The sequence below is a fragment of the Bubalus bubalis genome, chromosome 11, assembly GCF_019923935.1.
Source record: "Bubalus bubalis isolate 160015118507 breed Murrah chromosome 11, NDDB_SH_1, whole genome shotgun sequence".
NCBI lineage: Eukaryota > Metazoa > Chordata > Mammalia > Artiodactyla > Bovidae > Bubalus > Bubalus bubalis.
This window is the reverse complement of record NC_059167.1, coordinates 26,980,355-26,994,823: the sequence shown is the minus strand read 5'-3', so window position 1 is coordinate 26,994,823 and position 14,469 is coordinate 26,980,355. Positions and strand designations below refer to the sequence as shown.

At 44.7% G+C, this 14,469-nt stretch overlaps 1 protein-coding gene across 12 annotated transcripts in view; it reads left to right on the top strand.

The window, feature by feature from the left end:
- Window positions 1-14,469, top strand: part of SYNE2 (spectrin repeat containing nuclear envelope protein 2) — a 328,786-nt gene that overhangs the window by 290,995 nt on the left and 23,322 nt on the right. For 10 of the 12 annotated variants that reach the window (XM_044924868.2, XM_044924865.2, XM_044924866.2 and 7 more), the window contains one exon: window positions 12,372-12,534. In XM_044924868.2, coding sequence (XP_044780803.2) covers window positions 12,372-12,534 — 163 coding nt within the window. Of the gene's footprint in view, window positions 1-6,667; window positions 6,703-11,303; window positions 11,450-12,371; window positions 12,535-14,469 lie in introns of those variants that run through there. The other 2 variants (XM_044924873.2, XM_044924874.2) reach the window with 2 other exon arrangements.

The window sequence follows — 14,469 nt, the reverse complement described above, 5'->3', positions numbered from 1 at the left end:
CGCTCACATATTTTGACCACATGTAGAACATGGACTGTACAGGAGAATCCTGTAAGATAAATGAAATGCTGGGGAGTACGGAAAACAGAATACTCTTGATAATCCTTTTCTTTTACCCCATCGTTTACCCTAAACCTTAAGTGAACCTGGTTCAGTCAGCAAAGGCACCAGGTCAAGTGCTGTGAGAATTACAGACCGGAAGTGCAATAAGATGAGTCAGTTAATGTTAATAGAAGCAGACATGCCAGCAGCTGTAAAGCCAAGTGGTCTGAGAACTCAAATCTCATCTTCCCGGAGTGGGGGTGGGGATTGGGAAGAACCTGATGGAAGGGCAGTGTTCCCGGATGGTCTTGATTAAGGGGGTGGGATTTGAGTGTTCCTGGTGGCAGAGAGAGAGAAAGGTACAGGGTAGGGCAGAATAGAAACTGTTCAGGAAATTATAAGAAGCTCCACTGGCTCAGGAATAGGAGATGAAGCTTTTAGAGAGGTAGGTTGGAGCTAAGTCTTAGACAAGCTTAAATCTCAACTAAAGACTTGGCCTCCTAAATAAAGTCTGAGTCTTTCATGATTTTTTAGCACCTGAGGGTCTGTTGAAGATAAATACTAGAGTGATTTGGCTGGCAGCATAACTTGGGCTAAATTTAACATCTCTCTACTACCAGTTGGGGAGGGGTTGGGGGGGGGGAATCTATGTTAACTCAAGAATAACATGGTGATAACTCAAGTACGAGCACAGATTTTGAGCTAGTTCTGAGTTTATCTGACTTCTACCTACCATGGAAACTTGAGTAGTGATTTAACCTTTCTAGGCCTCAGTTTCTCAATCTACAAAATAGATCTAACAGCACTGATTATGGAGAAGGCAATGGCACCCCACTCCAGTACTCTTGGCTGGAAAATCCCATGGACCGAGGAGCCTGGTAGACTGCAGTCCATGGGGTCGCTAAGAGTCGGACATGACTGAGCGACTTCACTTTCACTTTTCACTTTCATGCATCGGAGAAGGAAATGGCAACCCACTCCAGTGTTCTTGCCTGGAGAATCCCAGGGACAGGGGAGCCTGGTGGGCTGCCGTCTGTGGGGTCACACAGAGTCGGACACGACTGAAGCGACTTAGCAGCAGCAGCACTGATTACATCAAAGTCTGCTGTGTGAATGAATGACAACACGTGTCTTGAATTTGTCAGAGGACCAACACATAGGAGTGAGCATTTATTGAATGCTATCATTATCGTTATCAACGCTGTCATTGATAGTAACATTATCAATGTTACTATCATTGTCTTTCCCTAAGAAGACTTTAAGTGGCACATTTTTTGAGTGTTCCAGGATTCCCTTGCTTTTGTCTAACAGTGAGAGGTCTTTCTTCCATTAGACCAGTGTCTTTGTCTTATTTCCAGTGCTTAGAACAGTGCTTCAGATAATTTGTTGAATGGATGTTCCAGGACATGAGAATGTGATCGTTTCTGTTGGGTCAGTTGTGTCTGGTATGCCTTTGTCATCACTGTCTGTATCTCCTAAGTCTTCTTGGGCACCTGGCACTAATCCAAGGTATGAGGACATCATACCTGTTCTTAGATCATTCAGGAGCAAGATCTAGATTCTGCTTCCTGAGGGCTTGAGTGATTATGCATTCTTACTTTGGTTCTATCACTTCAGAGTTAAACAGGCTGCTTGCTTTCCTCCCTCCTCTCTGCCTGTCTGTCTTCAGCCAGTTGCATGGTGCGAAAGAAGGAAAAACAGCCAGTGAAATTTCAGTGGTCTTTCTAGAAGGAGCAAAATAAGGAGCTGAAATAATAGCAAATATATTGGCTGCTGGCTATATTCTTCATAATGTGCCTTTTATGTCTGATTTCACATAATCATCACTGTAATTCTGAAAGGTAGATGTCATTATCCCATTTTACAGATGAGGAAATTGAGGCACTAAAGTTAAGTAACTTGGCATGACTGCATAGTCAGCACATGAGGCAACCAGGATTTCAACTCAGATAGTCGTATTGCCTCCCTGCAAACCCAGACCCTTCTGATTTGTTATACCAAAATGAGTAGAACATGTTGAAATCCATTCAAAACTGAGGAACTAGAAAGGAATAACTTATTTTACCTTAAAGCAAAGGCCAGGGTGAGACATATGACTGACAGGCTAGGAAACTTAGTTAACGTGACACTTCAGGTGAATCTGTGGGTTGAGGCGGCAAGCTTGGACTTGCCATAAATTGACCTCATGTATTAATAGAATCAGCTCCTTGTCTGATCACTGGCACTCATCACATTACCATCAGGAAAGCAGGCGAGGGTCTGTACAGGCTGCAGAAGTCAAACCACACGGAGGAGAACCTGCAATCCTGCAGGGTCCATTAATAACCCCATTTGTCCAAAGAGCTCTGGACATCATTTAATCATTCCTGTCCTGCTCACAGCATTCCACGGCTTCATTTCTGTGGCAGGAGACAGCGTCTCTTGTTAAAAATAAGACTTGGAGGGAGACCATACACAGGCACCCAGCTTCATGACTTTAAAATTCTAACTGCAGCCTTTAACTTCAAAACTGGAGATGGTTCAGAAGTCCAAGACCTCAATAAATTGGGTTGGAAAAAGGCCTATTGTTTTGGGGTTATTCTCAACAAAATAGAGGTAAGTTTCAAAAGAACTGACAAAACATGAAGGACAAGATTAGTTCAGTGCACATTAAATTTATGAGTCGTTTCAGGTAGTAGGCTCCTTGGGTGGATAGGGTGTGGGTTGTTTTGTTGTTTGTTTTTTTTTTCAGTGCCAGGCTTATATATATTATTTTATTTCATTCTTGCAAGAACCCTACATGGTCAGTATTCTCCAACTTTCAGAGAAGGATGCTGTAGCTCAGAGAGGGTCAATAACTGAGCCAAGGGCAGAAGCGATTCTACCTCGGGCAGGATGGAGCCACAGTCTATCGCCCTGCACCGTGCATCAGAGGAGCACTTGGCCCTTTGAGACCTTTAAAGGTGCTTTATCAGAATTTTTCTAAAACCTGGAACTCAGTATAGACTTTACTGTTTTCTCTGGAGCTGCTGCTGCTAAGTCGCTTCAGTCATGTCCAATTCTGTGCGACCTCATAGACAGCAGCCCACCGGGCTCCCCCGTCCTGGGATTCTCCTGGCAAGAATACTGCAGTGGGTTGCTATTTCCTTCTCCAATCTGGAGCAGTGGTTCTCAGATTTAAACATGCAGCAGAATCCTTGGAGGGCTCCTGAGAACATGGATGGCAGGACCCCACCCCCAGAGCTTCTGATTCCCTGGGTAGGGGGATGCGCCCATTCTCGGGGCCGAGAATGCGTATTTCTAGCAAGTGCCAAGGTATTGCCAATGGTTCAGGTCTGGGGATCACAGATGGAGCGAGCAGCCGGGTGACTTGCCACTTATGGTAACCTTGTGGCCTCTGTGGCGTATCTCCTTGTTGATGAACCGTGGGCTAGATTCTGGATGAAAAAGCACCAGGACGGTGATGGCTCCGTCCATATACATGTGTGTAGTATTAGTGTATAATCCGGGAGGTGGGGGGAAGGTGCTTTGACCCAAACCACAGTTTTTCCCCTGCATGTATAGTGTTTTTCAGCTTCTGTAAAATTCTTAAAGCAAAGAGTCTAAAGGATACATCTTTTGAAATAACCAAATAATCAGGGGGGCTGGGGTGCCTAAGTCAGTCTTAATGCCAACTTCCTCACATAAGGTCACATAGGCCCTGGTGGTGGTTTAGTCGCTAAGTCGTGTCTGACTCTTGTGACCCCATGGACTGTAGCCTGCCAGGCTTCTCTGACCATGGCATTCTCCAGGCAAGAATACTGGAGTGGGTTGCCATTTCCTTCTCCAGGGGAATCTTCCCAACCCAGGAATCGAACCTGGGTCTCCAGCATTGCAGACAGATTCTTTACTGACTGAACTATGAGGGAAGCCCCTGGTGTGGGCACTAAAATTCACAGAACTGACTCTCCATCAGAATTGCTGCAGGAGCTTTTAGCATTCCTCATGGGCCCCTGGGTGGCTTCTTATATTTGTGACATCTAAACTCTTATCAAACATGTTATTAATTTCTTTCATAGAAAGGTCATTTGAAGCACTATGTATTTTTTGGTGAATGGTGTGAACCCAATCTGATTTGATGACATATTAATTATATCCTACTATGCTCAGTGACAGATTAAATGAGTTAATTTTTTTAATTGTAGACATTGGCTATGCCTCTTGCCCATGTTTTCTAAGATAATGTTGTTGAAAATTGACCTAGCGAAACCTGAATGCAGGAGAGATGGCTAAGTTACAGAAGCTGTTTTTCAGAACCACCGATATGTGTGATTCGTGTTTTGGGTCAGCTGGGTTACCTGTTAAAAAGAACAGTTAAGGCACAGGATGTTGGGTGGTGGACCAATGGATGCAGAATTGCCTTGCTTCAGCAGCACAGACTAAAACTCTGAAAAGAAGGTTCTTGGCCATCAACAGGACTGATGCCAAAGAAAGCTTCAGCTCAACACATAATCTCACCTATGTGTACCCTTGATTTCAAAATCCCAGTAGCTAAACTCCTTAAAAACCACCTCCTTTTGTTTCCCAGAGCCTTTATTAATCAGAGCCTTCTCTGTGCCCCCTGAAGCAGGGGCCCTGTGTCCTCAGTGAGTCACTCTCTGGTTGTTCATCCTGGTGGAGCCTCTTTGGAGACTTGGGGTTAGTCTTTAAAGTTTTAAAGACTTTTCTAGCAGCCTGTGAGGATAATCGGCTGAAAGCTTTGCATGCCTAAAAGAGATGAGACAGCTGAGCGGAAAGACATACCCCAGAGTATTTCCATTGGTATCTGTTGGGTGTTGGCATCATTGGTGGTTTTAATTTTCTTTTTATCTGTTTAGTGAATGTTCATTATGGAAGAAAGAATACAGGAACTTTTTTTTTTCCTTAAAAAAATGTCATAAATGTTGTTACCTTTCTTCTAATCTCTCTTTGATGGTAGCATCATTTAATAGACTTGGCATCCTTAGGCCAGTGTTATGAAGGAAGGATGCACTCAGACACACTACCTTATGGTCCCTTTGTAATTAGACTAGATAGCTCTCCTGCTATTAGCAAGATCAAGTCCATGAAAAAACTTTTTAATGAAGCATAAATTTCCTACCAATGTGAAAAGCCCACCTGTTTTATATTAGTAGCAATTAAAATGTTGTCATTTAAGCGCAGCAGTTACTACCATGGCAACTGCGTGTTAAGATTGTTTTACCATCCCTTGAAGAATGGGCAAGGAGATGTGTGCCTTTTTAAACTGCTACGTTTTTCATTGCTCTCCTTTTATCTGTATTTTCTCAAGGTTACTCTGGAAGACCAAACAATGCTGCTAGTCATAAAGCTGACTTGCTCTGGTCTTAGCAGGTTGCCTGATTTAGTGGGACTGGAAAGACTTAGAGGCTTTTAGCACAGGGAGAGCCAGATGTGAGGTCGGCCTCCCCCGTCTCCTTTTTCCTTCCCATCAACCCCATCGTTCGCCTCTGGAGCTGGCGGCTGCTGCTCTCAGGGCCGGCAGAAATGCCTTTCTGAGGGTCGGGGATCCTCCCCAAGGAGACAGCAGCCACCACAGGGACCGTGAACCTCAGGAGCCTGGTGTCCAGCAGCAGATAGGTCCGGTGTCTGAGCGGTGGAGGTCACCATGCACAGCCAGGCATGTGGACACAAGTTAGATGCTGCATTTGAGGGAACTATTTCCAAATCTGTACTCCTAATTTCACTGGTTTAGAATGTGCTTGCTGTGTTCAAGAGGGGATGAAATAATGACTAAATGTTGGGCTTTAGGGGTCCATGAAAAATGATTGATATCATCGAGTCTCCAAATAAGGCTGCGACGAGCCTAAAAGGGGCTTGGACACAAACCAGTGGTGCTCCACCAAGCAGAGCCACTCAGGATCACATCAAGAACTATGAATAGGGATGTGGAGGAATTTTCAAATCCTCACATTATGGTAAACCTTAGGGGGAGCTAGCAAAGAAAACTGCAAAATTTCTTCCTCTGCAAATCTTGAACTCCTTTTGTACAACAAGATTGTTTGTTTGTTTGTTTTTGCAAAAAAGCAAAGAAATGGACTAAATAAATTCTCTGCTCCTCCTAAGCCGGGATGCACAGGACTGAAAAGGCAAGGCAGAAAATCTCCTGGGGCAATTTCTTCTTTAGGAGAAAGCCATTCCCTTTGGACCTGGGGGCTTCAGATTACACCCTTGCTTTTAAACCTGAAACAGAGACATTTAATTTGATGAGAACAGAAATCCTCCTTTCCAGCGCCTCAAATTAAATGTTTCTTCCCTGGGTTTATAGCACTTCATAAATAACCCATAGATAACACAGGGACTTTCTTCCCTGGCATTGCAATCCTGTAGCGTCAGAACAAAGACTGTGTGTGAGAGACAGGCAGGGGCTGGAGATGTTTGTTTACTGGAAGGGAGAAAACTAAGATTTAAAAATTGCAGTTAGCGGAGTCGCAGGTCACTTGCTCGCCTCTGGGCACTGTTCTGTGGTGGCCGCCGAGGCGAGCCCCTGGGAGCCTGTGGGAGGGCGGCCTGGGGAAGATGAAGAACCAGTGAATGGAGAGGCCGCCGTGCGGGGGAGGGGCCGCCTCGTCCCTGGGAGGTGGAGGTGCAGCCGGGAACTTGGAGGATTCGCTCAACCTAAGGAATGATTTTTTCTCATCAACAGTAAGTGCCATTTCGATCATCCGCTCTGCATCTGGGAGGGGCGGCTGCTGTCTCTGGGTGTCTCTCTCGCGCTCCCATGTTCGTTACAATAGAAATGACCGATGAGATGGTGGCTGCGGAGTGTGTATGCTCGGCCATCGGGGGATGGGTTCTTTCCACTGTCAGCATGCCGAGCTGTGTCTGCAGCCAGCCTTTGACAAGCTGGGCAAGAGAAGTGATTATGCTGTGGGGAAAATGGAAGTCCTCGGGTTCAAAGAGGCGATTAGCTCAAATGTGATGTCCCTGCCCTCAAATCAGGGCTTCAGGACCTTGGAGTAATTGATTATCTTACTACGGGGCTGGTTAGTTGTTTACAAAGATGCAATTATGCAGAATTCATACAATGTTTTTAGCAACTGACAGCTGCCCACGAGTCTGAGTGTCCGTTTTAGTACAAATTCAGATATTCAACCATCTCAGTTTTCCTTTTTAAGTTATGCAGTCCGCATTGGCATGGAAATTTTTCTAGCTTATGCTGATCCAGGACCTTAATAATTTAACTGTAGACCCTTTTGCATGGAGAAAATAGGGCTGCAATGTAAACTCTTCCGTATACATGAATTTGATATTTAAAGCTTCCCTCACACATTAAGACTTAGGCCTGACTCATGAAGTGATATTTAGTTACCTGGCTTAATTTTTATTTTTGAGAGAGAACAGGGTTCATAGGTATTAAATTCCCATCCATCGCTAGATGGAAAACTTTATTCACCTTGATTATTTTCTGCATTTCTACCCACAAGCCCCATAAAAGAACTTCTAAAATGTATACTCTTTGGCAAACTTCTTATTTTGTTTGGTATTATATAAAAACGTGTTAATTTTATTCAGGTCTTCCAATAGTTCATATAGGTGAAAAACTTCCTCTTTGCACCTAAATATTTTGGTTTTCCAGTCCTCAGAACTGGAATTCAGCTCAGGGAATTGTGTTTATTTTTTCCAGAGAAACATGATTTGTTGAAATATATGTGTGATTAGTATTAGTCAAGCGCATCTGGGGTGAACCATGGGCCAGGGCCGAGATGGTGAGCTACTTACGCTGCCTGGGTGGTTGATGCAGTCCAGAATTGTGCTTGCTTCCCTGTGCCAACAGTCTGCTCTCTGAATGGATTTCCTTGTTCCCAATATTAACTCGAGATTTAAAATTTTCCAAGAGCAAAATTAACAAGGCCTAACTAGGAGGTCGGTTGCCTGGGTTGGCAAATGACGTGTACTTCCTGACCTGGGAAAGGTGATGATTAGATAATTATATTAGTGTCTGCACAGAATAGAACCATACAGACCAAGCAGTGCATCTGATGGTTCTCAGAGTAAGTCTTAGTATGATAATCTGAAGAACAACATTCATTTATACCACTGGGCATTAGGGGATATTTCGCATTTGGGGATATTTGGTCAGAGGTTGGGACATAGAAGCAGGTTAAGTCCTGACTGATTGAATGTTTTGTAGCTTCTTTTCCTTTCCCTCCCACCCTCTCCCTTCCTCTTTTTTTTTTTTTTTTCGCCCCAAGCGTGCATGTGATGTGTATGCTTGGAGTTCTTCACATGTCTAATATAGAACCAAGGTCTAGGAGCGTGTGTGACTCGTAGAATACCAGCAAATTGTCTGTGGCTGGATGGCTCGAAGATGCTCTGATCTTTACCTCTTTCCTTTAAAATGTATTATGACCAGCTCTTTTATGAAAAACACAAGTTTGAAGGGATGTGTGAATGTCACTTGCTCATTCAGAAGATATTTATTGAGCAGCTTCTATATTGTGTTATAATGTCAAATTAGATCATGACCCCTGGGAATAAGTTATCTTGGAATCCTCAGGATCTTCACAGGACCCCAGACAAAGTCAGTGGTTAAAGTTTATTGAAAGGAAATCATGAAGGGGCAAAGTGGGCACTCAAAATGCAGCATTTAGTAGGTGGGTTCCTACCCCCCTTTGTGTCCCAAAGCCTGGTCATATTCCCTGACAGCGATGAAAACCATCCTGTACCCCTGCATATGTGCACATTATCATGTGTAGGTTTATATGAGCCATCACGAGAAAAGTGCTTAGGAACAGCAATTCTGGCCAGATTGCCCAGGTTGACATCTTTCCTCTGCCATTGAATGAGTATGTTACCATGGCAAATTACTTAACCTCATTGCCTCAGTTACCTCATCTGTCAAATGGGCATGATTCTATACTGATTTCACAGCACTGTTGTAAGGATTAAATGAGTTAACTACTATATATAAAGCACAACAAGCCTGACACATGTAGACATCGGCATTTCTGTAGATGTTCCATTTTAGTAATATAGTTTGTGAACTATAAAGCATGCCCAATGTAGGAATTTTATAAGAATGGGATAACAGAGAAAGTCTAGTATTTTATTCCCACACCTAACTGGTTTGGACACCAATAGGCCTGAGCCCCATATTTTGGGCACCACTGGCCTGGAGTACCATAGTCCTGGGGGTGCCAAGCTAATTATGCATCCACCTTCCCATATTCCCCCCTCTACTTGTTGCACACCTCACCCTTAACAGAATTCAGGATCACTGCATCTTGCTCTTTTTGCTCCTAGGTTATTTCGTTACTTGTTAGCTTTCTTCATTGAAAAAGTTGCATTCTAGCCCTTTTCTTTCAAAATAAAGAAACTGAGATCCTTATGATGGAGTAGGGTCAGGTGCTGGGTGAAGCAGTGCGGGCTGCCATTCTAGGAGAAGAGAAGGGGACGGATGGGGAAGCAGGGCGCTGTGCAGAGGTGCTGGCCTGAGCACCTCTCCCCACCTACAGAGAGCTCTCAGGGCCGCGCTTCTCTAGCTGGAGCCTCCCAGGAGGGTGGCCCCTTGCAAACTACATGGGAGACTTTGTCCCATGGGGCCTGGGGTTCCCAACTGCTCTGGCATTGTCTGGAGTGTTCTTTCTGTTCCCCAGGCAGTCAGGGTGACAAGACATTGGGGTGAGGAGGGTCTAACTCTAAAGTCAGGGGAATAAAGGAAGGATCTAGGTTACAGCTACATCCAGGCCTGGCCCCAGATTCCATTGCTTCCTTTTTAATAAATCATCTTATGGCTTTAAAGGAAATTCTTGTGGTATTTGCAGTAAAAATGTAATTTGGAAAATCTACCTTCTTCAGATCATCACAACCACAATTTCTGGGCATTTATCTCTGTCAGGCACTGTGCCTTTCATGTATTTATATCTCATTCTGTCCTCTCAGCCACCCCATGAAGGAAGGTTCCACTGTTCACACCGTTTTACACATGAGATTAAACAGAGCCGGGACTCATACCCAGACCCTTAACACAAAGTGTGTGCTCTTCATCACCAGGCTCCTTGGACTGCTTCCAAGCTTGCGTTCCTCATGGCACTACGAGGATAAAATATTTATAAAAGGACTGTGTGCGGGCCAGTGCCATATAAATGAGGCCTTATTGTAGCAGTGTGTGACCCCAGTCATCAGTCATAAGAGCTGAGTGAGTGAGCATAGTGAGTGCTTGCTTTATGCCAGAGGTTTACACGCATCCCCTTGTTTGTCTCAGAAGCCCCTACAAGGTCGATAACTTGCTGGTTAACAAGGAAACTGGGAATCAGGAAGGTTAGGTCCCTTGCTGGGTACACAGCTTGTAGATGGTACAGTGGGGCTCAGACCGGGGTCTGCTTACCCCAGGGCTCTGGCCTGCATGTTGCCCAGATGCTACCACCTTCCTGAGGCTGAGGGGACCTGAGAGTCATGCTGGAGGTGAGGGGCTGAGGTTGAAGGATTTTCCCTAAATTGTAAAACTAACTGGAAATAGAACTGAAGCTAGAAATCATTCCCCAAGGTTGATTGGGCTTCCCTGGTGGCCCAAATGGTAAAGAATCTACCTGCAGTGTGGGAGACTAGGATTCAACCCCTGAATCAGGAAGATGCCCTGGAGAGGGGAATGGCCACCCACTCCAGTATTCTTGCCTGGAGAATCCCATGGACAGAGGAGCCTGACGGGCTACAGTCCGTGGAGTCACAAAGAGTCAGACATGACCGAGCAACTAACACACACACACACACAAGGTTGACTTTGTCAGTAGTGTGCAAACAAGAACATAATAATAAAAAAACCACTCTCTGGTAATACGTAACTCTATGGTTTTACTAGATAGTCACATGGACTAGAGGTGCTCATACATATTTATTCATTCAGGAAATGTTTGTAAACACCTTCTGGCCACTAGTTGGTCTGAGGGTGTGTGGTGCACGCAGAGGGGGCCGCATGCCACCTGGCTGCTGTGAACTCTGTCTGGATGGGCACAGCGAATGAGGGATACGAACACAGTTAATGCCGGAGAGCCCCAGGGCTGTGGGAACATGTGGGCGAGAAGCCCCCAGCTCATCTCAGAACAGCGGTAGAAGCTATGGGAGAAAGAAAGGGGAGCTGGTTTGTGGAGGGCAGGGCTGGAGGCAGACAGGACACGGACCACTTGAGGAATTGAAAGGGTCAAGGTTTTAAACTGATATGTCACGGTAGGCGAGGACCGTGGAAGGGTTTGAATGTGGATCGGACGCTGTATGCTTCAGCTACAGAACCAGAAGCTGGTAGGAGGGTGAGGGGGCAGCAGGAAGCTGTTCACAGGCAGTCAAGGAAGAGATGCTGGTGGCTGGGGCGGGCGGGGCACTTCCTGTGAGTTACAGTCAGTGCCCCAGTTTCTCTTTCCAGCACCGTGGGATGCAGTTCTGATAGCCTCGTAACGTGAGTATCAGTAAGTGGGAACTTTCCATTGTTGCCATTACCTCAAGTCTCTGGGATTAAAAAGGCCCACGGATTACCAGAGCAAGCCTTCACTTGCTCTGCTTGAGGATTTTCACATTGTCTGTGGGGATCTTTATGGAGATCATTTTCCCTCAGCCCCTGCATCACTCCCCCTTGACAGCACTTTGACATGCCCGTGAGCTCTCTGTGTACGCTGATGCCAAGCATGTTAGTTCAAGTCTACTCCATGCCGAGCCAGGTGGATTGATTGGGTTAAATGGAGCTGGAACTGTGCTTGCTGACGACGTGTCCACCCCTCCCTTCTTGGCTCAGCTTTCCCATGATGGGCTGGTTCCTTTTGTGCAACACTGCCAGCGCCTCAGGCTGGATGTGGTGGGGTTTGGGACATGCTCTGTGCTGACTCAAGGAGACGGGCTCATGAGAGGCATCTAGGGCCAGAGACCCCCAGTAAGCCAGGTGTGTAACATCTTTACCCGTCATGGAAGGTCCCTGACTGCTGTGCCCTCGGTGATACCCAAGACCGAAACTGGACAGAAGTCACGTGTGGTGATGTTAAGATGGAAAGAAAGAAATGTCATCTCCTGACTCCTCTGAAGCCCCGGAAAGATGTACTAGGTCTCAGGGGACCCCACCTTGGGCACGATAGGATTTTACATGTGCCTGGGCAGATTAACTCTTAGTCCATTTAAAAATCAACCGCAACAGCAGTTTTGTAAATTGTCCCATATTCTGTGAAAACTTATATCTGGTGACATGAGCATTATCCCTGCTATAAAATCAGTAACCAATGATGATTCCTTTTTACTCTCCAACACGCTTGTGGGTGCATTTTTCTCACCGCTAAACATTGTGCTTTTGTTTTCTATCTCTCTTTTTTTTTTTCCCCTGCAAATATATTTAGGGTGAAGAAGCTGAAGGAGACCTTTGCTTTTATTCAGCAGTTAGACAAAAACATGAGCAACCTTCGCACCTGGTTGGCTCGGATCGAGTCTGAGCTTTCTAAGCCCGTGGTTTATGATGTCTGTGATGATCAAGAGATCCAGAAGAGGCTTGCTGAGCAGCAGGTGGGGAAGTGTGGAATGGGTTTTTGTCAGGGCCCACTCACTCAGACCTGTCTCATGCTGGCTGTGTGTTTTAGCGGGTTCACATCCATAGTATTGGTTTGTTTCTTCCAGAGAAAGCTGACCACCTGTCTGTGTCCCTGGGGGTGTGAGGCATCTGTCTCTTACACGCACACCCCACCATTCGTGTGGCTTCTTGTGAAATAATTTGAATAATGTTTAAGATGCAGACCTTAATTGTAGTGATAAATAAGGGTTTTTTAATTTTGTATTTTCCTTAACTTTGATCTTTGTCTTTTGGTAACGTAGTTTTGGCAATGACTTGAAAGAAAAATAACTTTCCAACCAAAGAAGGTCTTCATGGGACAATACTTGGGTCTGATAGAGCTTCAAAAAAGTGGGGGGCTCGAGGGGTGGGGAATCCAGAGGACCAATAGTGGAGGAAGCCTCTCCTGTGGGTGTTCTGTACATTTCTGCCATCGGTTCTGTCCCCTCTTAGCCAACCTTGGAAATCCCACAGTTTGAACACCATTGAGTCCTGCCCCCTTACCCGGTGGATACTCTTTGGTCTCACTGACTTGTCAAATCCACTCTCCTGCCCTCCAAGGGCTCATGTTCAGAAACTCACTCTCATATGCACTGCCCAAGCTTCTCTTTATTTTTAAAATGGCTAAGTTTATGTTATTTTAGTAGCTTTCCTTCTCTTGTTTTCTTAGCCCTGTGAACACATTCGGTTTTAACCATATAAAGCAATATGGTCGCCATCAAGTTCACAGACTTGTGTGTTTTCTTCCTGTTTCCTCCAAAGCCTTGGTGTTTGTTTGTAACTCACCAGGCAGGGGCGATTCACCCACACATCACAGCTGCTTGGGGGCTGAACCTTTTTCATCAGATTATCATCGAGGCCAGAAGCCCACCCCTTGATGATAAATTCTCTTGAGTTCAGGTCAACATTTCATGCTCCCCTGAAATAGAGCTAAGTATTTGATAATACTCTCAACTTAGGTCTTTATTTAATCCTATTACATTTTACTGTTTGAATAATGCCTATTCTCTGATTTTTAAACTAGTATGATTTAGCAATGCTCCAAAGTAAAAATACTGGTTTTTCCACTTAGTCTCAGAAATTTAAGTATATCTTTTCCACTGAGGTCATCTATATCCCATCTTTCTTTTGTGGAGAAACGAATATTGATATAACCACCATGTTAATGGACACTGCAGAGATTTTCATGCCTTTTTAGTATAGTCACAGCTACTAAATATTATCAGCTTTAATTACAAGATTTACCCATTAGGTTGGATTTCTTTGAATAGTCTCTTTATAGACAGGCCTTACATATAACCATTTACCCTGACTGGGGAGCTTTTTCGGGTAAATAGAACCAAAGCTGACAACATTTTTCCCCTTGAAGAATGACTGGCTAAATGTGGCAGGTGCTGATTATATAAGTGTGTTAACATTTTATAAATCTGACGTGTGACAAACATCATTAAATTGCAGGAATTTATTCCCGAAAGTGTATAATTTGGAGCAGCTGCCATTCTCTTGGCCGTGTTTGTTCCTGTATACTGAAATGGTATATAATTTTAATCTGGCTGATTTGAAGTTTTCCTCTTCATAGAACTTAGAATCACCATCATGGAATTCTTATCCCTTGGTTATAAGGCAAATTATGGAGTTAGTGTTCAGGATCACATTGCTGTAAAGAAGTCAGATATTGTATTAATTTTCTATTACACTGTCACAAATTACTACCAATTTAGAAGGTTAATGCACATGTATCATCTTGTAGTTCTGGAGGTCAGGAATCTGGCACAGGGCTGAGGTCAAGGTGTTGCCAGGGCTGCATTCCTTTCTGGAGGTTCGAGTGTTAGTGTTCACTAACTCAGTCGTGTCCAACTCTTTGTGACCCCACGGACTGCAGCCCGCCATGG